Source organism: Herpailurus yagouaroundi, unplaced genomic scaffold (genome assembly GCF_014898765.1).
Source record: "Herpailurus yagouaroundi ecotype Mexico unplaced genomic scaffold, PumYag 140, whole genome shotgun sequence".
Classification (NCBI taxonomy): domain Eukaryota; kingdom Metazoa; phylum Chordata; class Mammalia; order Carnivora; family Felidae; genus Herpailurus; species Herpailurus yagouaroundi.
The window spans coordinates 96,014,124-96,038,658 of record NW_024412395.1 but is presented as its reverse complement, the minus strand read 5'-3'; the positions used below and the strand labels follow the sequence as shown (position 1 = coordinate 96,038,658).

The 24,535-nt window shown below is 57.6% G+C and overlaps 3 protein-coding genes and 1 long non-coding RNA gene across 9 annotated transcripts in view; all 4 read left to right on the top strand.

The window, feature by feature from the left end:
• Positions 1 to 3,672, top strand: part of CFAP65 (cilia and flagella associated protein 65) — a 36,006-nt gene extending 32,334 nt beyond the window's left edge. For 4 of the 5 annotated variants that reach the window (XM_040476299.1, XM_040476296.1, XM_040476300.1 and 1 more), the window contains 6 exons: positions 696 to 740; positions 946 to 1,148; positions 1,435 to 1,563; positions 2,068 to 2,553; positions 3,245 to 3,382; positions 3,487 to 3,672. In XM_040476299.1, coding sequence (XP_040332233.1) covers positions 696 to 740; positions 946 to 1,148; positions 1,435 to 1,563; positions 2,068 to 2,553; positions 3,245 to 3,382; positions 3,487 to 3,619 — 1,134 coding nt within the window. In that variant the 3' untranslated portion in view covers positions 3,620 to 3,672. Of the gene's footprint in view, positions 1 to 695; positions 741 to 945; positions 1,149 to 1,434; positions 1,564 to 2,067; positions 2,554 to 3,244; positions 3,383 to 3,486 lie in introns of those variants that run through there. The other variant, XR_005790546.1, reaches the window with a different exon arrangement.
• A 1,252-nt stretch (positions 3,673 to 4,924) lies between these two features.
• On the top strand, positions 4,925 to 8,821 carry LOC121031087 (uncharacterized). 2 transcript variants are annotated; one of them, XR_005790545.1, is made up of 5 exons: positions 4,925 to 5,119; positions 5,546 to 5,611; positions 5,937 to 6,056; positions 7,652 to 7,753; positions 8,552 to 8,821. It is a non-coding gene; the product is annotated as an uncharacterized LOC121031087 (long non-coding RNA). The 2 variants fall into 2 exon arrangements; XR_005790544.1 differs by having other exon boundaries at positions 4,925 to 5,611.
• A 4,607-nt stretch (positions 8,822 to 13,428) lies between these two features.
• CRYBA2 (crystallin beta A2) lies at positions 13,429 to 16,722 on the top strand. The gene is made up of 5 exons (XM_040476295.1): positions 13,429 to 13,535; positions 13,715 to 13,879; positions 14,661 to 14,802; positions 15,969 to 16,111; positions 16,515 to 16,722. Exons 2-5 carry the CDS (start codon positions 13,719 to 13,721, stop codon positions 16,660 to 16,662), a joined length of 594 nt encoding a protein of 197 aa, XP_040332229.1. The 5' UTR covers positions 13,429 to 13,535; positions 13,715 to 13,718; the 3' UTR covers positions 16,663 to 16,722.
• A 4,577-nt stretch (positions 16,723 to 21,299) lies between these two features.
• Positions 21,300 to 24,535, top strand: part of FEV (FEV transcription factor, ETS family member) — a 26,317-nt gene continuing 23,081 nt past the window's right edge. The window contains exons 1-3 of the mRNA XM_040474684.1: positions 21,300 to 21,351; positions 22,100 to 22,174; positions 24,214 to 24,533. Of these exons, the coding sequence (XP_040330618.1) occupies positions 21,300 to 21,351; positions 22,100 to 22,174; positions 24,214 to 24,533 (447 nt within the window). The remainder of the gene's footprint in view (positions 21,352 to 22,099; positions 22,175 to 24,213; positions 24,534 to 24,535) is intronic.

Genomic DNA, 24,535 nt, shown 5'->3' with positions numbered 1-24,535 from the left:
AAAATAAAAGTTTAAAAAATATTTTTGGATGCAAGAAAAATAGTACCTGCTTTGCAGCATTGTTGTAAGGATTAAATGAGGTCATACAAGAAAAGTGCCTCCAATAGTGCCGGGCACCAGGTAAGCATGTGCTAAACATGGCTATTAGTATTTATAGGAAGAGACTGATAATAAGCATGAGACTAAACATCCATCTTAGTTCTTCCTCTGGTTTCACAGCCCCCCTGTGCTAGTATTTGTGCACCTTGATCACCTCTGTCCTCACCACACTGAACCCCCAGGGAAGCACTGCTCCCCTCTGAAACTGTGGCCCAACTGTGAACGCAAATCATGTCTTGAGGGTATGGGAGAAGGGATTTCTGAATTACATCTTAATGAGGGAGGGTGTTTTCTTACCACACCAAACCACAAAGCTCCAAGGCACAAGGACACGCTCCCTTGGGACAGCCTGCACATGTTTGGTGGCATGTTCTTTCTCTTTCCTTCAGTTGGGTTATCTGGTTTTCCTTGTCTGCAGGCAGACCTTCCTTAGGGAAGGTCCTGGAAAAGGGTGTGACTGGGAGTTGGGTGGGATCAAGAGGGCGGCAGATCCTGGCATTGGCTTTAGGCCCTCCGTGGGTCAGCAGGAAGGGTAGGAAGAGGGGAGTCCCTCTAGGCGTCTTATATCCTAAGCACAGGTCTCTTTGCTTCCACAGAGAAGGGCATATTGTACAGCCTGTGAACCTGTGAGGAAGTACAAGGTGAGGTCCTAACCCCATCTCCTTGGGATAAATTGAAAGATCCTTGTTTGCTTCCAGAGATACCTCCAACTGCTGGCCCAGCTTCCTGGAAGGAAGGGGTCACACCCCTATTTGGCCCTAAAGGCCTGGTTGGGAGATAGGGACCCATCGGTGATGGGAATGGAGTCCCCAAACCCCTGTCATCCACATCTCCCCCTTTTCGAAGACGCTGCCCCCCATCAAGAATCAGCAGCCTCTCAACCGGCCTGCCAGCTGGAACCTTAAGATCTCAAAGGAGGAGCCATCCTGGCTGTGTCCCCAGCTGCCCTCACCAGGCATACTGTGCTTGGGCCTCACTGCCCGTGCACACGCCACCGACTACTTCCTGGCCAACTTCTTCTCCGACTTTCCCGGCCACTTCTTACACCGGTGAACTCTCAGGGAGGGAGGGGTCTCTGCCCCCTGGGGAACCTCACTAGGCTTCCTGCCCCACCACTTTCTTTCCCTTGCCAACTTGGAGCCTCTTCAGATTCTGTGCCGACTCAGGTTTGGGCTTGGTTCCCCAAATGCAGTAGCACTATATTTGGGCCAAAGCCAGGGCCTGCCCCAAGTTCATCTATGTTCTCATGACTGCATCACCACCACCGTTGCTCATGACCCCACCCCCAGCATGGTGGCTTGCCCAGACCACTCAGAATGTCACGGCCTGTTCCAGGGAGCTGCCGAAGAGAAAATGCCCCAGGAAGGAGTTGGTGGCTTCTGAGGAAGAATCCCCTGACAAGTGGGCCCCTGTCTCCAAGCAGGAGAAGCAACTCCTGGTTGACTGTCTCACCGCCATCATCAGGTGACAACCCCCACCCCCGGACCCTCATCACCCCCCTCATCTCTCTGCACTCATTCAGCCAACTCTGGGTTCCCCCATGGGCCCTGAAGTCCCTTCCTTTCTTGAAAACTAGAACTTCCTTACAAGGTCCTTCCACTGGTGGCCCCAGGATAGGGCAGCTCTAATGGAGCTGGCTAGAGGAATCCTCAGGGCTGGATCCTAAGTTTTGTCCTGTCCATGGCTGGTAGATAAGGTCCAAGCCAGTTCACTGTTTACCCAGGACTCCTGTCCCTTGTCTGTGTGACTCTGACCTCCTGGCTCTGCCTCTAAGAACCCACAGGGCCCAGAGGTGCCCTCCTCCAAAGAAGGGATAGAGGGGGCAACTAAGAGGTCTCCTTCCCCGCTTAGCACCCATTTGTAGACATAGTAGGCAGGCACTGCCCCTTGGGGAACACGGAAGTCAGAGACCCACAGGGGGCTGCAAGGCCTCTCAACAAGGACCTTCTCTTCCTCCCTGCCATGCAGGGGTCTGCTAGAAGACAAGATCTTCCATGAGGCCGTGGACCAACACCTGGTGGAGAAGATACCTTACTTCTGCCAGTTCTGGAGTGAGCAGTCAGCCAAGTTCATGGCCCAAAACAACAGCCTACACTTAGCGCCAGTCCTGTCTCCATCCTCCAGCAGCTGGGAGGAAGACAAAGGCAAGGAGCAGGAGGAGGACGAACTGAGCCTGGGGAAGAAAGAAATGGAAGAAGAGGAGGAGAAGAGCGAAGAGGAGGAGGAGCTGGAGGAGGAAGAAGAGGAACAAGAGGAGCTGGAAGAGGTGAAGGAGACAGGCAAGAAGGAGCTGGAGGCAGAGGAGCTGGAGAAGGAAGAGAAGTTGCCCTGGATGGCGATTGAGCCCACACGGCAGCGCATGTCCCAGGAATCCCTGAAATGGCGGTGGCAGCAGCAGCTGAAGGTCATAGTGAAGGAGGAGCAAGAGCAGGATGAGAAGGAGGCGATCAGCCGGTGAGGAACCAGAGCCAGGCGAGGGTTTGGAGGGTGGCTGTGCACAGAAGGATCCCGGGAGGCAGTGGTGTGCTGGGGCCAGCCTCTATCTGCGTGCAAGGCTCTTCCCAGCTCAGCTGCACTCCCATCTCTCTGAGCTGAAGGCCTTCAGGGGGTATTTACAGAATGGCAATCTGAGATTTACTTTTTCCCTCCAAGACCCGGCTATTAACATTCACTAGCACATCATCTCCAGGGGGTAGTTCTAGTCTCTGAAGTCTCTTAAATGGGTTTCTAGAGGCCAGAGAGAAGCACCACCTCTTCTGGTAGGTCCTTCCCCTGGGGCTGCTCTGGGGGCAGCTTTCTGTCTTTGTTGGGATTCCTTAGGCCCCACCTGGTCCCTTCAGGACCCTCCCACCGCCGGATGCCTTTTCCCAAGCCTGGCCCTGAGATGAGATGGGGCCTACAGTTGCCTGGGTTCGGATTTCACCACTGGCACCAGCCAGTGTAACGTTTGGCAACTTGGTCCCTTTTAAGCCCCAATTTGGGGGTCTGTAAAATTGGGACAAGGATGCCTTATAGTGTTGGAAGGGCAGGAAGTTAAATGAGAATCCACGTAGAGCACAGGGCACACAGTATACAGCACAGAGGAAGCGGAGAACGCGAGCGCTGTAGAGGGCGGTGCTGACACCCGTGTCCCCGCCACTCGCAGTCTCCCGGCGTTCGCCAACCTGCAGGAGGCGCTGCTGGAGAACATGATCCAGAACATCCTGGTGGAGGCGAGCCGCGGGGAGGTGGTGCTCACCTCCCGGCCGCGCGTCATCGCCCTGCCCCCGTTCAGCGTTTCCAGGTGGGGGCGCCGACTGCGCGCGAAGGGCGCGAGGGACGGCAGGGGCGGGCTGGCTCGGCCCGAAGCCTCTCTCCAACGCCTTACTGGGGCTTTCTGCCTTCCAGGATTGTGACTCCAGACTTGCTGGCGGCGCCGCCCCTCGGGCTGCATCAAGCAGAGGTGCCCCGCCCGGTGGCGCCGCCCCCTACCAACACTCTGCAGGTGTCAGCGCCCCGCCCCACGGACTTACTGCTTTAAGGACCCCCATCTCCACCGCCCCGCCAGTAAAGCATATAGCCTTTTTTTCCCCCCGTATCTGCCTTGACTTTATTTCCCCGACCTAGGAGGAATTCTCGCGCGCGTTCTGGGAGGGACAGATGGTTGGAGTGGCTGAGGTGGACTGCAGCGACTCATTGCAGATTTGGGTGCTGGAAAGTTGCGCCTCTCCGCTCCACAGCGCAGCTGGGCGAGAGTTCCCGCCGCTCTCTGCCGGGCGCTGGACCTGGTTTGGCCAGTGGAGGGCGCTTCGGGCGGGGCCTAGCTGGCCTTTGCCTGGTGGACAGGAACTGAGCTCCCGGCCTAGTCCGAGCAGCAGGTGGCCGCGCGGCGAGGTGACCACCCCTCCCCTTTCCCTGTTGCGCCTGCTCCGAGGCTGGGTCCTTCCATCGCCAGCCCTTTCTCAGCATCTGCCGGGCTCCTGGGGCTCTGCTAAGAGCTGAGAAGGAAAGGAAACCAAGGCACGTCGCGTAGGGCTGAGCTAGACGCTGGGACGCGGGTGGAGGTCACAGCTAGCGGGCCACAGACCCGACTAAGCGATTCCCATCGTGAATCTGAATCACCAGCCTAGGGAGTGTCCCTCGTCCCCCAGGATACCCACCTCCCCTCCCACTCCCCCTAACCTCCTCCCGGCAGCCTCTATCCTCTGCTCCTCCCCCACCCCCCCCTCCCCGAGGCAGGTGGGTGGAAAAGTGACATCTGGTGTTGTTCCAGAGGCGCCCAGGTCCCCGACACCCCCCCTCCACCCCCGCGGCCAAGGCCTCCAAAGAGCTCAGGCCCCAGAGCCCTGGCAGGGGTGAGGAGGGGGTGGGGGCGCTCCGCCTCCTCTGAGTCAATATTTGCTTGGAGCAAACGGGCGCCCGGACAGGTGTGTGTGTGTGTGTGTGTGTGTGTGTGTGTGTGTGTGTGTGACTAGGGGCGGGGACTGAGCAGGCCGTATAAGGGCTCGCTGAGCCCAGAATTCCGCACAAGCTCCGGGGAGTGGGCTGGGGACCAAGCCAAGCACGGCCCGGCCAGGTGAAGGGTGGCCAGGAAGGGAGGGGCGGACCAGGTGCACACCTGCGGTGGCCGTCCCGGCGGGCGACGTGTCAGCCGCAGATGCGCGCAGGTGAGGGCGGCGGCTAGCGGAGCGCTGTGTGTCACTGTGCTCGCGGAAGACCAGGACAGGAGATCACCAAGGGCCACAGCCAGGCCCCGGGCCTTCCGCTCCCGCCCCGCGACGAGCCCCTCGCACAAACCGGACCTGAGCGTTTTGTTCGTTCGGCTCGCGTGAGGCAGGGGTGGCCTCTCAGCACCTGCCCCGGGGCCGGGCCCGACCGCCACGCAGGCACCTGCCGTCGCCGTCGCCGCCGCCGCCGCCGCCGCCGCCATACGGGTCGGAGAGGCTGCGAGCCGCTCCCGGGGAAGATCCGGCTCCCATCCGGCCCCGCCCGCCCTGCCTTATCCTGCCCGCAACTCCGGGGCTGCCCGGCTCGATTCCGGGTAATATGGGCCGGCTGAGCAGGCTCCACCGGGTGGCATAGGGGGCTGTGGCCGAAACAGGAGCCCTTCTGGAGGTGGAAACCCAGCTTCTAGTCCCTCTCTGTCCCAGCGACCTCTCTGGCCTTGGGCAAGTCATTTCCCAGCCTTTCCTCGGTTTTCCTGTATGTTCAGAGGGGTTGGTCTGGCCTTGGGCAAGGCCCTCACCAGTCCCCAGATCCTGGTTTCGGGGCTTCTAGCAATAATGCTGAGCCACTTACCTGGGAAGTTGGAGGCCTTCGAGGGATTGGAGTGTTAGCTGTGAGGAGGTGTGGAAAATCAGGGTGGGGGAGCTAGAACCAGATGAAGATCAAGTCTGCTCCTTCACATCTGTTTGGTGCTGACATCCTGAGGGTTCGCTCCCTGCCATCTCCCTGGCCTTTCTTTCAGTCTTCCCGTGTCTGAGACAGACAGACAGATGGAAAAGGACAAATGGGGCCTGGTAGCCCTTGCCAAGTGGGGTCCCCAGGCACCACAGCCAACCACCTTTCTTAAACTTCATAATCCCAAGGCTTCCTGTTATATGCAGCTGGGGGAGAGGGTGGGTCTCAGTGGCCCTCATCTTAGGTGGGAGTCCACGGGTCATTAGCCACAACCAAACCTGAGACAGCCGGTCCCTCTTCTGCAGGGAGTCAAAGTGTTAAGATCTGACATGAGGGAGGGGGCTGGAGATTGCCTTAGACCCCTGGCCTCCTGCCCCGGAGAGTCTAGAACTGAGGGTTCCACACACAGCCTGAGGTCAGTGTGAGCCCTTAGCTGAGTCTCTGTCCTTTCACTCCAGGTGTCCGTCATTCCTCCTCTCTCAACATTGATGGTGATGCTGGTCTAGCCCCAGAGAGAGGGTCGTAGGTGGAGGGAAGCCTCCTTGGACAGCAGTAAGGAGCTACAGTTTCCCCTTAGGGTGAGGAAGCATCATGGGGTAGGAACTGTACTCCCCGACAGAGGTAGCCCCCAGTGAAAGAGGAGGGTGAGGAGTCACTGGTCTCTTCCAGCTCCATTTTGGATGCTTCTGGAGGTGCTGGCTTGTCCCCTCCACTTGTTCCCCCCCCCCATCACCCCCACCCAACTACCTACCCGCAGGGCCTTCGGGATCTGCTGAGTCCTCTGCACAGAGAAAGGGAGGGGGAGGGGATGAGATGGCTCTGACAGATTCCAGGCAGTTCTGGGAGGGGGTGGACTGCAGCAGCCCCAGGGAGGGGGCATCCATGGGTCCCCATGCTGGGATATGTGCAGTCCCCATCCTGGCCCCCTGACCAGGCTTCTGTCCTGGGCCCAGCCCTCTGCTCCTTGCCTGGCACTGAATGATTTGCCTGTTAGGGGCCTGACCCAGCACTGGCACATCTTCCCTGTGTCGTTGAGGGCTTCCTCTTCCCCTCCCTAATCGTGGAAGGGGGTGAAAACTCCCCACCTTTGGCTGGGATTCCAAATCTTGGGGCTGCACAATGAAGAGCTCTCCCCCTGAAATGACTGCCCCCACAGTTAAGGGGGGGGGTGGGAAGAATGAGGCCAGCAGCGGGCAGGCCACCAGAGGCCGTTGTGACTGAGAGCCACTGCCTTTCCCCCCCCCCCCCAGGGCCCAATTTCCCCCAGAACTCCACTCCCAGTCCCCAAGACCCGCATTTCCAGACCAGGGCCAGGGAACGGGCCTCTCGTCCAGGTCCCTCCTCCCTGCCTGGCCAGGGGCGGAGACTCCAGGCGCCAGGCTGGCCTGCAGGTGCGGGGCTTGGGAGGGGGGGGGGTGCTCAGCAGCTGGCGTTCGAGGGGCCCCCTTACCCCTCCCCCTTCCTGTTCCTAGCCAGAGCCTGCTTCCTGTCATCCCTGTCAGCACCCCAGGCGGGGGAGGGGACAGGTAGTGGAGGAAGCGGAAAGAGGGACTGAGCAGTGGGAGTGCGGGTGGCGGTGGGATGGGAAAAGCGTGGAGGAGAAATGTGGAAGGGAGGAGGAGAGCAGAAAACACAAGCAGGACAGAAGGACAGACAGAGGGTGCAGCCCAAAGGGATGGGAGACACAGGGAAGATTTCAGGACGGGGAGGGGGGGAGCTGCAGCCCTCTCATCATCCCCCTGTGAAAGCCAGAGCTAGAGAGAGGGCAGAGACAACCGGAGAGAAACCAGAGAAAATGGACGGAGGCAGAGACACAGAGGCAACGCGACCTAACAAGAGATGCACAATTCAGAGAGATGGAGAGATTCCAAGGTGCCAGGTCAAAGGTCAGGGTATCGAGAGGTGGAAGGCACAGTGTCTGTGGAGGTAGGGGTCCACCATGTGAAAACAGCTTCCAACCCCACATTGCGGGAAATTACCCCCAAGAGAGGAGAGACGAGTGGCTTCTATAGCCAAGGCTGGGGGTGGGGCTGATACCCCTCTCTTGAGAAACCCATCTTTCCCCATTAAAGGGCAAAAGATGAAGAGGGGCAAGGCTCTGGCCCTACTGGGCACTGAGCAGCAAGGGGCTTGGGTCTGACTCCGTCTCTGCCCTTTTCTGTCTTGGCCACAGCTGGAGAAACAGACAGCTGTGGCAGCTGACCGACCCCCTGCCCACCTGCCGGTTGTGACTCAGCCTTGGAACCTCTGGACGCAGAGGGTACCCAGGGTCTATGTGAGAGTCAGGGGACCTGGGAGTGGAGGCACCAGTGGGGGGGGGGGAGGGGGCCTCATACCCAGGTGCTAATCCCCATCCGGCCAAGGCAGAACCAGAGCCTCACTGACCTTCTTAGAGATTAGTCCCCATGGCGACCTTGGCAACTCGCCCCCTCACTCTGGCTAGGTGTGGGGGGTGGTGTGCAGAGGCCGGGTGGGGCGGGGAGAGAGCCTTCCTGAGGCATCACAGGATCACAGCAGTCAGGGTTGGGAGGGCCCTTCCAGGGTCAGCAGTTAGTACAAAACTGGGGCCTCAAGAGAGGGAATGACCTGCCCAAGGGCACCTATAGAGCCAGCAAAGCCTCAGACCCGAAGTCAGGTCCCCAGTTCCACTCTCAAGTGTTCTTTCCAGAAGAGCAGAGGCCTGAGCAAGAACAAAGGACATTAAGATACACCCCCTCGGACCCTCCCCACTCATGATCTCCTAAACTGAGATCAAGGGCAGAGCAACTTGAATGGGGTGAAGCAGGAAGGCTCTCCCTCCTGAGTACTAGGCTGGCTTCCACAAGGCCAATGTGGAAAAGGGGATGCAGATCCCAGAGCTCTGCCTGCTGCCCTGACTCCTCCCTCCAGCCCAGCCCAGCCCAGCCTGCGGGTGTGGGGGGCGGGGTAAACCATGCCGCAAAGCCAGTTATAACCACAACCACAATGACAGAGCAGCTAACATTTATTGGGTGCATATGGCACGCCAATTCTGTGCTTTACATGCACCTAAATCTTCACCACATTTTTTAAGACTATTGTCCCCATTTTACAGAGGGAAAAACTGAGAAGTAGAGTGCAGCTTATATGCAGGGGAGCTTGGATTTGAACCCAGGCTTTAGCGCAAGACTCCAGAGCACTCTTAACCCTTCAGTGTCTGTATGATCAGGGGCGGGTGACTGAGACACCTTCTCTCCTCCTCTCCGTGGCCGTGGAATGGGATATGTGCATGTGTAAGCGAAGGGCGTACTTGTACTCCAACACCCAGCACAGAGTGGCACACAGCACATTGTATTAAACGTTTGAGGAATAAGTGAGTGAACAAGTGTGTGCCCATAAATGAGTGTGATTTGGAGGGGTCTACTGAATCCTAGGAGAGTGATCGCATGTGATGCCTGCCGGATCTGTCTGCGTGCCTGCAACCGTGTGAATGCATGTATGCGCGTGCCCTCTCCCTGCTGCCCTGTGTGAGCCCCATCGCTTTGCGTCTGGTGAGTGGGTGGTAGTGGGAGGGGCCTTCCAATTCCCCGGATGGTAGCCAGCTCTTCACCCTACTGAGGGGCAGAGAAGAGGGACTCTGTTTCTAGCAGGGTAAGACAACGGGTATGTGGGTGGGGCTCCCGCCCCGACAGGACCCCCCCCCACTCTTTTGGGGCCAGCTGTTGGACCCTGCCTGAGTTGAACTGATCTCTCACTCACTTATCTCTGTCTCCCAGGAGACCAGATCTCACAGCCCCAGGGAAAGTGTCCTTCTGCCAGTTCCAGGCTCTAGAAGGGGGAGTGGGGGGGGGGGGGGGGGGGGCAGGGGGGGGGGGGGGGGGGCGCCAAGAAGAGGCTTGTGGTGGGACCAGGGGAGGGAGGGCCCCAGTCACAGAATTTGCATCTTCAGTCACCAAAGCCCTGACTGATTTCCCAGTGAAATGAGGTGGGAGCAGGCCACCTTGAGGAGAGGACATTGGCCACTGGGTGCTTGCTCTAAGCTGCCCGGCCATACGGAGAAGTCAGGCTGTTCAGGGATGGGTGAGGGAGATGTCCCTGGGGATTCTCAGGGCCTCTACATGGAAAGAATAGAGACCTGGGTGGGAGCCCAGGATCAGGTTAAGTGTTTCTTTGTCAGATCTGCGTGCATGTCCCCTATGGGATGGGTATCTGACTGGGGTCTGAGGGCCTCACAGTTTCTTAGAACACAGGACTGAGTCTGCTGGTTTCTCTTTGGGATCTTCAGGTGCCTTGTGAGATTTTGAAGAATCGTGAGGAAGGTGACTGAAGATTTCTCTGTGGGACTGAAAGTCCTCATAAGAGAGGCAGGGCTGGATAGGGTGCGGGTAGGAGTTCTTTGAGGGTGATGAGATCCCTATGAGATCTTGAGGTCTCCTGGCAGTGTAGATCTGGGACACCATTTTCTTTTTGTCTAACTCCCCCCTCCATGCCCAAAGGCTGAGGCCGTGGATGCAGAGGAGGTAGGGGTGAGGGTGCTGAGCTGGCAAACAAAGCCACCTGTGCATCCATCCTTCAGGAAGCTCTGAGTGCAACTGAGCTGGGAAAACAAACAGGACCAGCTGCTGGGGGTTGAGAGGGGGCTAGGAGGGGATTGGGATGGGGTGGGGGGAAGCTGGGGGGCTGGAGCTGGACCAGAGAAAGGAGAAAGGAGGCTGGGACAGGGGTCCATAGCACAGAAAAGGGACAGGGATCCCAGAGTCCCATTCCAGCACACCAGGCAGGGCCACCTGACAGCCCCTTCCCCTCAGTGGGTCATTCTTCCCTTTCTCCATGACTTTGAGGCCCAGAGCCAGGGAGGGGTCTGGGGGATGTGGGGACCCTGAGAGAGGACTAGGCAACTGCCTATCGGTGGTCTTGGTGGGTGTGCCCATTTCTGAGAGAGCCGGGCACAGACATCTACAACTAGGGGGAGCAATGAATGGGCCCTACACACCATTTTCCTGATGAGGAAACTGAGGTATGCAGGAGGGAAGAGGCTGGCTAGTGCCTCACAGCTTCTTAGAGCAGAGCCACAAGCCGAATTTAGGACTAGAAAAGGGGCGGAGTCCTTTTTCACCCAAAGGGTCTCCACCCCCAAATCCCAGCCTGATTCCTAATTCTAATTTGGATCTCAGCTGTTATTCCTCCCCACTACTTCCCTGGCCTGTGAACACACACCCCGCGAGCGCGCGCCCCTACTGTAGAATGTGGCTGTCTGGCCAGCTGAGAAACTGGAAACTGCCCACCTAGGCGGAGCCCCAATCTCAGGGCCGCGCCCAGGACCCCCGCCCCACCTCCCGCAAACACACTGTCCATCTAAGAGACACCAGCGCACCTTCGAAGCTGACACCGAGCGCCAGCGTCACGGAACAGCGCAGACGCACAGCCTGACGCACTCGCCACCCGCGCTCACCGCCCCTCCGACCTCAGCCCCGGACCAACTCCCTCATCCACTTCAACCCTCTTCGCCCGCTTCCTCCGTCGCGTCCCGCCCGCGCCTCCTGGTGGCCGAATCCAGAATTTCTGATAGAGATGGAGGAAGAGGGAGGTAAAGGGAGAGAAGGAGAGATTCAGGTTCTCACCTCCCACCATGTCCAGGCAAAGTCCAAGGGCCAGGACACGAAGAATCCAGGACTGGCTCTTGCCTCCCTCGATACTTTGTACCTCTTTATGGATTTGGGGAAAGTATACCCTATTTGTGTTTCTCCAACCACTGCCCACCAAGGGTAGGGAATCAGGGAATTGGTATGGTTCTGACCCCGTCTCCAGTCAACCCCATATGGTCGTCCTTGCTGTGACTCAAATATTACTAACTGTGCTTTACTTCTCAGTTTTAGGGCACTTTATTCTTGGCATCCACCTTCACACACCTTATGATCCTCAATAGCTATTCCTTACCAATGAAAAGAGAGACCCAAGGGAGGCTCCAGTGGCTCCCAGCACTTGTTCTCAGCACTCCAGAATTTGTGTGTGTGTGTGTGGGGGGGGAGTTGGTAGAGTGGGCAAACCATTACCCTAGCTCTCTCACTGGGTAATTTCCTCTACTCCTCTTCCCCTTCCCCCAGACATATGGCCCAGCCTGACCACTTTGTTGCCTCACTCATGTTTTATTGAGCACCTACTATGTGTCCAGCACCATGCTGGGTTTGAGGATAACAACAGGACTGACACAGCCCCTGCCTCCTTAAACAGAGCTTACACTCTAGCAAGGGAGACACTCGGTACAGCCATAAACACACATAAACAAAAGACGAAGACAGCTTTAGAGTGACAAACACTGTAAAGAAAATAGGGTGAGGGGTGCCTGGGTTACTCAGTTAAGCCTAGGGCTTCAGACGTCAGCTCAGGTCATGATCTCACAGGTTTGTGAGTTTGAGCCCCGCATCAGGCTCTGTGCTGACAGCTCAGAGCCTGAAGCCTGCTTTGGATTCTGTATCTCCCTTTCTCTCTGCCCCTCTCCCATTCCTGCTCTGTCTCTCTCTGAAAATTAAATAGAACATTTTAAAAAACAGAAGAAGAAAAGAAAACAGGGTGGTATGATGAATCGTAAATGCCAGGAACAGCATCACTCAGGAGGTAATAAAGAAGCCAGCATGCCAAAGTCTTTGACTAAGACACTCCAGGCAACAAGAACAGCAAATGCAAAGGCCCTGAGGTGGAAATGAGCTTTGGGCAGTTGGGAGAAAAGATGGACGGTCAGCATGGCTAGCCTGCCAGGAGCTGGAGGTGGCTGCATCTGGCCTGTGAGTCCTTTTAGTCACAGGAGGCTGAGTGGCAAGAGGACTGGCTTTGGAGTCAAAAGGTTTAAATTCTAATCTTGCTTCGACACCGGTTTTGTGAATCTGGCCAAAGGTCGGCGCACCCTTGACCCTCAGTTCCCACATCTGTATATCCAAGCTTACTGCTCTCGACTGTTGTTGAGTCTATAAAGAAAGCACTTGGCTCATAGGAGCAACAAAATATTATTAGTTCCCTTCTCACTCTCTCCTCCACTTCTGCTGGAATAGCCCCTCCATTAAGGAAAACTCACAATTTTGCCAGAAGTCTTTGTGCCTCATTGAGAGCTACGATGGTTGGAACATTCCGCGGTCAATTGTGAGGAAATGTCCTCCCTGGAGCCTCCCTTAGGTCGCCAAGCCTTTCCTCCTCCTTCTCTCCCTCCCACACTTCTCCCCGACACACAGGGCGCTGGCAATGAGGGTAAGAGCCTTGGCCCTTCACTCCCAACCAGAGCTCTCAGACCCTGGAGCTCGGTGTGGCGATTGGGAGAGTCGCGCTAAGGTTGAAATATTCTTTCTACCTACCACAGCGAGCCACTTCGCTAGCTACTATTATTTCTAAGCGCTTCGTAAATCCGCGTCCTCCCTTGGGCGGTTCACTCTCCCCGAGTTCAGCGCCGCCTCGCGGCGAGTCCTGCGGGTGAAAACTCCGGGACCGCAGAGCCGGTTCTGGGAACTCAAGCTTGGGTGGAAAGGAGCCACAACGGGCCGATCCTCCGGGGAAAAGAGGACTGAGGGGCGTGAGGAAAGTCTCTTGCGGAAAGTCGTGTCTACCCTCCCTGCCCAGCGTGGCCCCAAAGAGAGGCCTTGACCTAAGCCTGAGGAAGAGGCGGAGTTTAGACATTGGGAAGAACTCCCCGCGCCCTCCGGTCAAGAATAGGCGGTCTTAGCCGGGCGTCCCCAGGGTGACCTGGTATCTCCATCCCTAAGTGTCCGGGCCAGGGAGGGCGCGTTCTGCCCAGAGCTCGGGTGCGCCTTGCCTGGCTCAGGCCCCCAATAAAGAAAAAGCGGAGTCAGCCTCAGCTGTGGCGGGCGCGGGACGTGTGCCTCAGCACTTTCTATTGTAATCCCGGAGGGCTGGGGCCAGATTGGTGGCTTTGGGAAAGGCCTCGGCTCCCCAGAGGACACCAGAACTGACCGCATCCTGCCCGCTGACTCAGCTCCCCCCACCCCAGCGGGAGGGAATGCGGGGAGGGGAGGCGAGGCCGGGTATAAAGCCCCGCACGCCCGGCCCGCGCGCAGCCTCTCCATTTTTCCGTCAGTACCGCGCTCACCCACCCGGTGAATACTCGGTGCTGGGGCAGGGTTTCTCCGGGGCGGGGGAGGGCGAGGTGAGGGAGAGCCTCTAGCGGCCCTGGTCCAGCCCCGCGTTCTTCACCCCCAACCCGGGTTGGGCGAGCCTGGGCCCCGGATGGGGGCTGAGGGACGCTGAGCCTTTGGTCCCACCCTTCTCTCCCCAGCGGCATGAGCAGCGCCCCCGCGCCGGGCCCGCCGCCCGCCAGCCTCACGCTCTGGGACGAGGAGGACTTCCAGGGTCGCCGCTGCCGGCTGCTGAGCGACTGCGCAAACATCGCCGAGCGCGGAGGCCTGCGCAGGGTGCGCTCCGTCAAGGTGGAAAATGGCGCGTGAGTGATGGTACAGGCGCGGCCGGGCTGGGTTGGGGGCCGCCGGGCTCCCCTGGCCTAAGCTCCGAGCCTGGGACCTCAGCTCTCAGCCCTCCGTTCCCCAGACTGTTAGCCCTGCCTGAGACTGACCAACATGGGAAACCCCTTGGCCTCCCAGAACTCCCCCACGTGCCACAAGACAAATCATGTGAACTAAAAGGATAAAGGCGAGAGGCAACCCTTTGTGGGAGCCCCGTGAGATGGGCCTGAACCCTGAAGGGGTTCCCAGTGTAGTTATTTCCTCCCCAGAGTTTTTCTCTGTGCAGCTAGATAGTTCTGAACTTGGTGTAACAAAAGAAGCTAAATCTCTTCCTCTCGCTCCATCCTGGTCTCTGAGAGCCTGGGGCGCTTGGGAGAGCTGAGGCCTCTGATTATTGCAGGTTGTTGTTATCACAGATTGCCACCGCAGGTTGGGGGGTTCCTACACCTACCTTTGCAGGCACCTAAATCCTCGAGGTAGGAACCGTTGGTAGGTGATCTTCAGAACCTGGAAAATTCCTTTCATCCTGGGGAGGCTAAGCTGGAAGCCTGGATCCCTGAAACCCCAGATAGCAGCTATATACGGTCTTTAGTTTTTCTAGAGGGGCCATATTGCCATGTGCTGTGTATGTCAGGGTAAGGGCTTGGGGTTGGAGAAAAAAGATGAGGTTCTCAGTCTTTTCGATCACAGTAATCAAGGTGGGGACAGAGGAAGGAGTGAGCCTGGGGCAGATGCCTCCCAGCTTTCTTTGTCTTTCCCCAGTTGGGTGGCCTTTGAGTACCCTGACTTCCAGGGACAGCAGTTCATTCTGGAGAAGGGTGACTATCCTCGCTGGAGTGCCTGGAGTGGCAGTGGCGGCCACCACAGCGACCAGCTGCTCTCCTTCCGGCCAGTGCTCTGCGCAGTAAGCACAGCCTTCCCCTTCCCCTTCTGCTTCCTACCTCCTCACTCCAGACCCTGACCCCACGATGGCACCTCATAAAGGCTGTCCATCCAGTGTATGGGAATGTGTAAACACAGTTCCTAGATGAGTGGTAGTGGCATTACTTCCAGAACCAGAAGAGTCCCTGAAAGTTGGGACAGTGGACGTCAGTCAGGTGCCCAAAAATCAGCACCACGGACAGCGCCAAGCCCATGCCTGTCTTGAGCACCCATGTTCCTCACATCATGTCGTCCACACCTGTTAAAGAGTGCTTCTGCCATCACACAGTCCTGTAAGGTTAGGACGGCCGCTGTTAGCCTCATATACAGGTATGGAAATGGGGCTCAGAAGGGCAAAGTGACTTGCCCTCGGACACAAGGGTTAACGCGATGAGACTAGAACTCAATTCAGGGATCATTGTTGAGAATAGATCAATCTCTGTGTGTATGTACGTGGGGGAAGTGTTGGCAATGAATCAAATGAATCACTGGACAGGAGGATCTCACTTCTCACTTGTGCTGACTTAGGTACCCTACTGTTGAGGCCTGGGGCTGAGAGGTAGAGGGCAAAGAGCAAATGCTGACTCAGCCTAGCTTCTATATTCCAGGAGGGGAAGGCCCTAGGACTATGGAAGCCCAGACTCAGCCAACACTGATGCCTGGCCTGTCTGTTATGATTCTGCCATCTGGCACCCCTCAGTTGGACCTTACCCTATGAGAGGCTGTTCCCAAGGTGCTGCACAGGGGATTGAGTAGTCAATGAGGCCCTTAAGAAAACTGCCTTGGTTCATGGGCCAAATTTCTCTCATTTTCTCTCTGATTTCTCAATTTCTCTCTGATTTTCCTTCTGCAAAGAGGTCCAGATTACAAGATGCTCTCTAGTCCTGACCTGGAAGGGTTTCTGGGAAACCCTCAGTCTCACCATCTCAACCCAAAGCCATAGAAGGGACTAGGCGAGGGACTTCTGAGCCTCCCAGCTTCCTAGCCTGCTATGGACCTGATGGAGTGATCTTTGGGAATGCTTGTGGAGCCAAAGTGTCTGCAGAGCTTGTGTTGGGTGGCAAGGTGGGGAGAGTAGGGCTGAGAATGTACCCATTAATACCTCTTTGGAGGGCCTAACCTGACCACTCCCACCTTCTTGTGCTTCAGAATCACAGTGACAGCCGTGTGACCCTGTTTGAGGGAGATAACTTCCAGGGCTGCAAGTTTGAACTCACTGATGACTACCCATCCCTGCCTTCCATGGGCTGGGCCAGCAAGGATGTGGGTTCTCTCAAAGTCAGCTCTGGAGCGTGAGTCCCAGGACTGGAACAGGGGAGATGGGAAGAGAAGGGAGGCAATGGAGACCAGGGAGGGGGGTTGGGAAAGGTGATGGGGTGCTAAGAGACATAGTAAAGAGATGCTGAGTACTGGGGGACCGGGAGAAGTGAGATGATGGAGACAGACTGGGGGGGGGCAGAGAATAGGAGAATAAGAGTCAGAGGGCCAATGTGGGGATAGAGCAAGGGATTTTTAAAAAGATGGATGAAGAGGCAATGGAGAGTGGGAATAGGGGAGAGAGATCATTGCAGGGAAAATTGAAGCAATGGCATTGGAGCTAGGCCCTGGGGCTGCAAAAGGAGGGCTGCTAATGGGGGACATTGGTGGGGGTAGGGGCAGAGCCTGCTCACCACCCCTGTGATCTCACTGGCCTAGGTGGGTGGCCTACCAGTACCCAGGCTATCGAGGCTACCAGTATGTATTGGAGCGGGACCGGCACAGTGGGGAGTTCCGAAACTACAGTGAATTTGGCACACAGGCCCACACTGGGCTGCTGCAGTCCATTCGAAGAGTCCAGCACTAAGCTCCACAGCCTTGACACCTCCCATGAGGACCCTCAATAAAGGTTCCTGAACCTGCCTGCCCCTCTTGCCTCTTTCTTGGTGTCTTGCGTTGTGATCGTCATCCTAATCCTTCTGAAGGTCCTTCCCTGTCAACCTGACTCTTCCCTCAAGCTTTGGGACTGTTGACTATGAAGCATAAACTGGCTTAGGATGTATGTGGCTAGATCCTGACAGAGCTGAGAAAATGGCTGTTAAGAACCTTGGGCATCCTGTTAAAGACAACCAGTCCCACACCTCTCCCTGATAAAGGCCAATCAGCTTGGTCCAGGTGTACCATAGCACACACATGGTGCCTTTGCCATCCTCTGGTTTGGGTGCACACGGTCCTATCACAGCACTCATAGCTGAATTCCACCCACCTGGGCCAGGCACCAGCATGCACAGCAGGACCTACTTAACCCTATGTGGAGCTCAGTTGGATTCTTCTCTAACTCCCAGGAGTTTGTCTTCTAGCTTGGCTCCCTATCCAACTGAGTAAAGCCTGCACCCTTTTCCTAGCTTTATAGAATCTCTGTCTGATAGAGAAGCAACACTGTAAAAGGATAAATGAGTGGGAAATTCCATGCCTCCCAGGGCCTTTGAAAGGGGAGACTTTCTCTGAGTGGAGCCCCAGACCCTTTGTCTGAATAACAATCCCTTTGCGATATTGAGCTCCAACATTTACAAAGCATTTTTATGCACCTCCTCTCAGCTGTTCCCAAGAACCCTCTTCATTCTTCTTCTCTCTTCCCTCTCTTCAGAAGGTTGGTCAGCTGCAAAGTCTACCCCACAGCCACTGACCACAATGAGCCTGGTTTCTGGAGTGGTGGCAGAAGACCATAGCCATGTTGGGGCTGAGTGTGGTAGCAGAGCCCTTGGCACCAAAGCAGTTTCTACCCAGTTCCCTCACTGGCCCAGTTAATGATACCCTTAGTCTCATAAGCAGGGCCTTCAAGGCCATGGGGACTCCCCTCACTCTGTCATTCAGGGATGCTTGTGTTTTCAAGCCCCTAGTGGACCTGTCAATGGGGGAAAGTGGCCCAGATCATCGCCCAAGCCCAGAGAAGGTAGGGAGAACAGACTTGGACCTTAGCCATTCCCAAGGGCCCAGCTGTGCAGTCAGGCATCTGCTCCCTTAGAAAGAGCCCTGGACCAGAAGTCAGAACACCTGGGACCCAATAATGTAGCATCCGTGAACCTCTTCTCCCTCACCTGTAAACTGGGGCTACTGATCCCTGCCTTGTCTATCTCACAGTGTTGTGAGGATTCAAGGAGAACCCACTGAAAATGCTTGTGTTATGGAAAAGCACTGGGGCAGTCAACATAGGGCCCTCATTCCCTTGCACTACCCCCCATCCCCGATCCATGGATCCTAGGGTTAAGTCGGGAGAGCATGGGACAAAATTCTAGGTAGGGTATGAATTCTGCTTTATACCCGGATGAGTTATAGAGTCCATGGCCCCTGTTACATTTGATTCTCCTAACACCTTTCATACTTCATCCATTTCACCAACGAAGCTGGCTGAGAGGGAGAAGGTTTGATGAGGCCATCCACTTAAATGGTGACAAAGTCAGGACTTAAACACAGGGCTCCTGACCCCAAATCCAGGCTGTTAAGGGGAGGCTGACCTAAGCTGTGGCTAAAAGCCTCAGCAGAGCCCTAAACCTTTTTGGGTCCCAGAAGAGCCTGGGGTTCCTTCCTGGTCCTAAATGTCCCCTTGGGGGATGGTAATAGTAACAATAGCTAAATGTATATAGAGCCTGTCTGAGTGTTCAGCACAGGTTATATAAGCCTCGTAATTCTGTATGGTAGGTACTGTAATCCCCATTTTACAGCGGAAGGGACTAACTTCCCCAAAGCCGTACAAGTAAGAAATGGGGGAATTGGAGTTGAACCCAGAACTCAGACCAACTGGCTTCAGAGCCCAGCAGTCTACCTCTCCACTTCCTGCTTTGCAAGGGTAGGCAGTGGACAAAGGGAGATCTAGTATCCACCATCAGCTAAGCTGCCCTCCTTCTAGGAGGGTCTGTGGCTTCTGGGAGGAGTCAGCAAGATAGCTGTAGGAACTGCCAGAGTGAACTTGAATAGGACACTCTGATTTCTAGGTCTTAGTGTCCCCACCTGGGAGTTGAGAGAGCTAATATTTGCTTCAGGCTTTGTCAACACGAACCTTCTAGGTTTTCCTGGACCTAGGGGTCCAACTCCGCCTGCCACATTGGAAACTAAGGAGTATGGGATGCAGAGGCCAGGCTAGAACTGAGTGTTTCCACCTTTCCAACCTCCTCCCACTCTAGGCAGGTTGATGGTCAGCAGAACCCTGTGGGACTGGCACCCAGCCAGCTGGAAGGAGGATGCAGGAGAAGCTGCCTGGGACTCATCCATTGGCTGCACTCGGCCAAGGCCAAAAGGGGATGAAGGAGGTCTTCTCCTTTAAGGCGCAGCCAAGACCCAAGGGCAGGGTCAGGGATGGGGGGGGGGACACCTCTCAAACTCTTTCCAGAGCTCACCTACCCCTCTAGCACCTGAGTCTTCAGTGAGGTGGAGGCACAGAGCCTGAGCTGTTGATCCCTCACCAGTCTGGAGCTGGGATGTCTGGATAGACCCCCAACTCTGAGCATCTCTCCCTTCTGTCTCAGCCTTCTGCTGAGAGCATTATGTGGGTGAACCTCACTGCCTCCCCACTCTCTCAGCTCTGACCTCCTGCCCCTCATTTTCTATCTAGGAAAGAAATATGAAGGCATGAAGGAAAGAGATTGGGACCTCAACCCCACCCCTAGGCCCTCCCCTCCTGTGAAGCCCTGGGTTTGGTCCCCAGGGAGGATCCTAACCTCTTATCTTTGCTCCCCCCAGATTCTTCATCCACATCCTGAAGCCCCATCTCTCTTCCTTTAGGATCCTCTGGCATCCTGAGATCTCCCATTTCCCCCTGGGCTCTGCCTCCCTCACTCCTCCTTTGCTCCTTCTGACTTTTGCACCCTCCATCAGCAAAGATGAACACTCCAGCAGTTACAGCAAGTGAGGAATGAGCAGGGGCCCTCCCTGCTGAGCCCCCGAAGTTGGGCTTCTCAGCCATCCTCAATCAGGCACCCCTGGATCATGGATTCTGCAGGAGACTTGCCCACTCCAATCAGTGTAACCTGAAGCCCCAGGTCTCCTCATCTCTTGGGCACAAACAGTGTCAGTTTGGACAGTAGCCACCAGGTGCTGCATGGCTGCAGCGGGGCTCTTAGCCCAGAGCCTCATCTTCAGCTAGCATCCCTCCTTAGCTAGGCTCTCTTGAGCCAGGAAGCCCCACAGAGACTCCAGGCCACTTGGGAACCACATCTGCTTTGCTAATACACAATCAGCATCTTTGGAATGGATTTCAGCTTCCACAACTCCTCCCGCCCTGGGTGGGGGGCCTTAGACAGTACACAACACTGTTTCCACCCCTTTCCTCCTGCTAGAACAAGGTACCAGTTGTTCAGAGAGAACCAGGATGAGAGCAGCTGTGAGGGTGGATAGTGGGCTGGGGTGAGGGGAAGGGGATGGATGGAAGAGCTATAGTTTGGGGAGGAAGAGGAGCCTACCACATGCCACAAATTAGGAGCAAATGAATGAGAAAAGGAGAGACATAGGAAAGAGAGAGAGAGAGAGAGAGAGAGAGAGGAAACAGGAAGGGGGATGGCATAGAAGAGACGAGATGAGGAAGGAGAGACTTAGAAAGGGGGAGAAGGGGCAACCCACTTGAAGTTGTGGGGGGAGACGGCCCCGCGCTGGCCTAAAGGCCTGGGAGACCTGGAAAAGGCAGGGAACAGGCCAAAGCAAGAGGGAAACAGGGAAGGAGATCGGGTCTCCAGGCAAGAGTAGAGAGCAGGCGAGGAGGAGTAGGGAGAAGGCGCTGGGAGGAGGAGGGGGCGGAGATAAAGGGAGCAACTGCTGCCCGGCCGGGAGCGGAGCGACAGGCGAGAGAGAGGGAAGCGGAAATTTAAAAGTGAAGATGGAGATAACGCAGCCTGGAGACGGGAACCCGGGCGGGGGTGGGGGGAGGAAGGGGGAGGAGAGCGGAGCCGAGATGGGGGCGACAATGGGCGGAAGGAGGGGCTGTGGCCCCGGGGGTCCGAGGTGGGCCGGGTACTCTGCCCCTTCGCTGTTTGCTGAGAGTCACGGAGGCGGAAAAGAAATGCGCTCCCGACCCCTATCAGAGCGGGAGGCCCAGGCCCATCCCCCGCGCGTCTCCCGGGTTGCGGGGCGCTGGGGGCTGCTGGGTGCGCTTGGCTGCGGCGCGGCGCGTCGGAGACTTTATTGCGATGGGGCGATAAGAGGGGCGGGGGCGGGGTCCGGGGGGCCGAGGCAGCAGTGCTTTAATTAAAACGGAAATTGCGGCCCCTGCCCGCGCGGGGGGCCGGAGGGTTCCAAGCAGCTTGGTAGCTGGGAGCATCGCTCCAGGACCCCCTCCATCCCCCGCCACACCCGGGCAGCCCCCTCCCGCCAGGCCCTGTCGGACCTGTTCCGTCTTCTTCTCCTTGTCACCCGCGGTTGCCTCCGGCGGGGATCCGTGCCCCGGAGCGCAAAGCCTGACGCTTCCCCCCTTTCTCATCCCCCCCCCCACCTCCCACCACCCAGTCCCTGGCGGCGATGAGACAGAGCGGCGCCTCCCAGCCCCTGCTGATCAACATGTACCTGCCAGGTACCAGGGACCAGCCGGGGGCTGGAGGCACCGGGACCTGGGGCCGGAAGTTTGGACTAGGGCATGGGAAGGGGTTGCTGGGGTCCAAGGGAAGGGGATGCGGTCCAGACACTAGGATTGCTGGGAAGACTGAGCAATCTAGGGCACGGGGGACCTTAAAGGCAGATGGAGAGGTTTGGGGTTTTAGTGCGAGGTCTAAGGACTCCAAGTGAGCAGATTGGGAACCTGGGAGGCCGAGGGCGGGAGCTCAGGGGCTGAGAAAGCCTGATAGAGGGAGCAGAGGTCTTCGGTGTGGCCGGGGACTGACTCCGTGTGCGTTCAGCGTTGGGAGGCTGTGGTCCGCTGAGCGTCGCCCCTGCGCCCTCGTGGCTCCTCACCTCCGTGCTCCGAGCGTTCCCACCAGCCCAGCCTTCCAGGCGCCCTCCTCTCCTTTCCGATGGGCTCCGGGCGCTCCCGCTCGCCAGGCGCACTGCCTGCTCGGCTTTATAAGGCTCCCGCCGGCCCGTTCGGAAAGCGGATTTCCTTTTTCCTGGACGCGTTTCCTGACTTGGGCGTTATGGAGGGGCTCCGCGCGGCGCGCGCCCAGGCCAGGCTCCGGGAGGAGGAGCTGGCGGCTGGAGCCCCCAGCCTTGCACCCAGGAATCAACCCCCAACACCCCCACCCTCCCGAGCCTTGGCCCGGAGCCCTTTCGGTCAAGTCCACAACCTCCGCCCCGGTCCTCCTGACTGTTTTTTCCCGCTGCTACAGATCCCGTCGGAGACGGTCTCTTCAAGGATGGGAAGAGCCCGGGGTGGGGGCCGCTGAGCCCTGCGGTACAGAAAGGTGAGCTGGCCCGCGGACTGGGGGCGGGGGTGAGGACAGTGGATGGAGGCCGGGGCATCCACCCTAAAAGGACGGGCGCCACCGGCCACCCGATCGGAGGGTGGAAGCGATGTGTACTGCAGGGCTCTGGAAAGGGAGGGTGCAGGCATACTGTGGAGGCCGAGGAGAGGGGGCATGCACTTGGCTTTTGGCTCCAGCATATTCCAGGTCCCAGGGCTGGACCTGCAGACCAGGGCAGAGGGAGAGGATCCTAGCCCTTGGCCTTTTCTGCTGCAGGGCCAGGACCCAGGTGCTTGGTGTCCTTTCCCTATTGGCAGCAGGAGCACAAGGCTCAGGACCTCTGGGCACGGGGACCCCGATAATTACTCCCTGGCCACTCCAAGCCTCCTCACCATAGCACCGGGCCAGCACCTACCTGCCTCACTGGCCCAGGCTGGCGAGGCTGTGGGAGCCAAGTCTGCTAGGCTTTGTTTCCCCACCCAGTTCCGCACGTCTCTAAATTACTCTAGGTTTTGCCTTGTTGGTCTCAGAGCCTGGCTGGCCCTCCCGCAAAGCCTCCACAAAGCCCCGCACCTCCCTGTTTCTCTCTCCTCCCCCACCTTCCTCTCCTCTCCCCTTCCCTACCTTAGTACCCTAGATCTCACCAAGTCACGGTAACCACAAAGACAAGGTTGGCAACTGCTTTACCCAAAAGGAAACGTGATTCCCAACAAGAATGGGTTTCCAAGCTTCTGATGTCGGTCTGCATCAGTGCCAGCTGCACGTTTTCAGCCAAACCTTTCCTTGTTTCTGACCCTAAAGCTCCTGACCTGAAGTCAGGCAGCTACTGGCTGCGCTGGTGTGGAGGGATTGGGGTTGAAGCGAGGGTGAGTAGCAGGTCTGCGTTTAGAGCGAGGGGTTGAGAAAAGAAGAGAGGTCCCACCGGACTTGATTGGAAGCAATCATCAGACTACTCGAAGGAACACTCCACCCCCCCTTTTTTTCCCCTAAAAGAGAGTGCGAGGAAGTAATTGTGTCAAGATTTTTCTCCCCTTGTCCGACGGAGCCTCCAAAACAAGGGAGTGGAAATTCTCGGGCAGCCCTCTGTCTCCTCGTCATCGGCATATCTGGGAAACACCTACCGGCCGCTTCCAGCAAATCCCGAAATCAGGACTGGGCCGAAGAGCCTGGGAGGTGGCCAAAGATAGGGAGGAGGCAGGGAGCCAAGCCCCAGCGGCTTCCCAGTCTCCTCTCCTCTCAGAGCTGTGTGTCAAGCCCCAGAGAAGTATGACACCTCCACATGCCAGAATCCCACCTGTTCCGAAAATGGGGACTCAACCCGAGTAGCTGTGCTCTGCGCACTGGGCAGTTGAGAAGGGTGGGAGCCTTCAGAGTCTGACCGTCCTCGCGCGCACTGGGGGCCACTGCCCCCATTCCTGTCTGACTGGTACCGCAAGAAAGCCAGCCTCCACCTCTTCTCCACTTTAGGCAGGGCCAGTCCGACTAACTGCACGCCTTTGGGGGCTAGGCCTTGTCTAGGGGCGGGGGTGATCCTGCCGCACTCCTGCCTCTTCCCTCTGGACTTGCGGACAAGGTCCAGCCGGGACGGGGCAGTCTGACGACCTGCGCAGACTACCCTGTGCGGTTGTGTGGGCTCCTCTCTGCTGAATAGGGGCGCAGGGCCAAGGCGGCCCGCGTAGGGGCTGCTATGCGGCCCCTGCTGGCCTGCGAGAGAGCCGCTGCTGCTCCCACGCAAAGGAGGCTGTGCTTCGCCCTGCCCTCCTCCCCAATTCTCACACACCCAGGCGCCGGCGGAGCTGTGTCCTCCTCGGTAGGAGCCGTATTTCCATTGTGCAGAAGCGCGGTAAGCGCTAAGGACCGCTCGGCGGATCAGCCCTTCCCTGGCCAGCCGCTGCAGCTGCGCCCAGCTACCCCGCTGGCCGCGCCCCTTCCCTCCCCGACGCCGGGTCCCACCCGGCCGGGCCGGTCTCCTGCCTCACCTCTTCCCCTACCTCCTGCCTCCCCCATCCCGCCTGCGGCTGACAGCCCCGTCCCCACAGGCAGCGGGCAGATCCAGCTGTGGCAGTTTCTGCTGGAGCTACTGGCGGACCGCGCCAACGCCGGCTGCATCGCGTGGGAGGGTGGCCACGGCGAGTTCAAGCTCACGGACCCAGACGAAGTGGCTCGGCGCTGGGGCGAGCGCAAAAGCAAGCCCAACATGAACTACGACAAGCTGAGCCGCGCGCTGCGCTACTACTACGACAAGAACATCATGAGCAAGGTGCACGGCAAGCGCTACGCCTACCGCTTCGACTTCCAGGGCCTGGCCCAGGCCTGCCAGCCGCCGCCCGCGCACGCCCACGCCGCGGCCGCGGCCGCGGC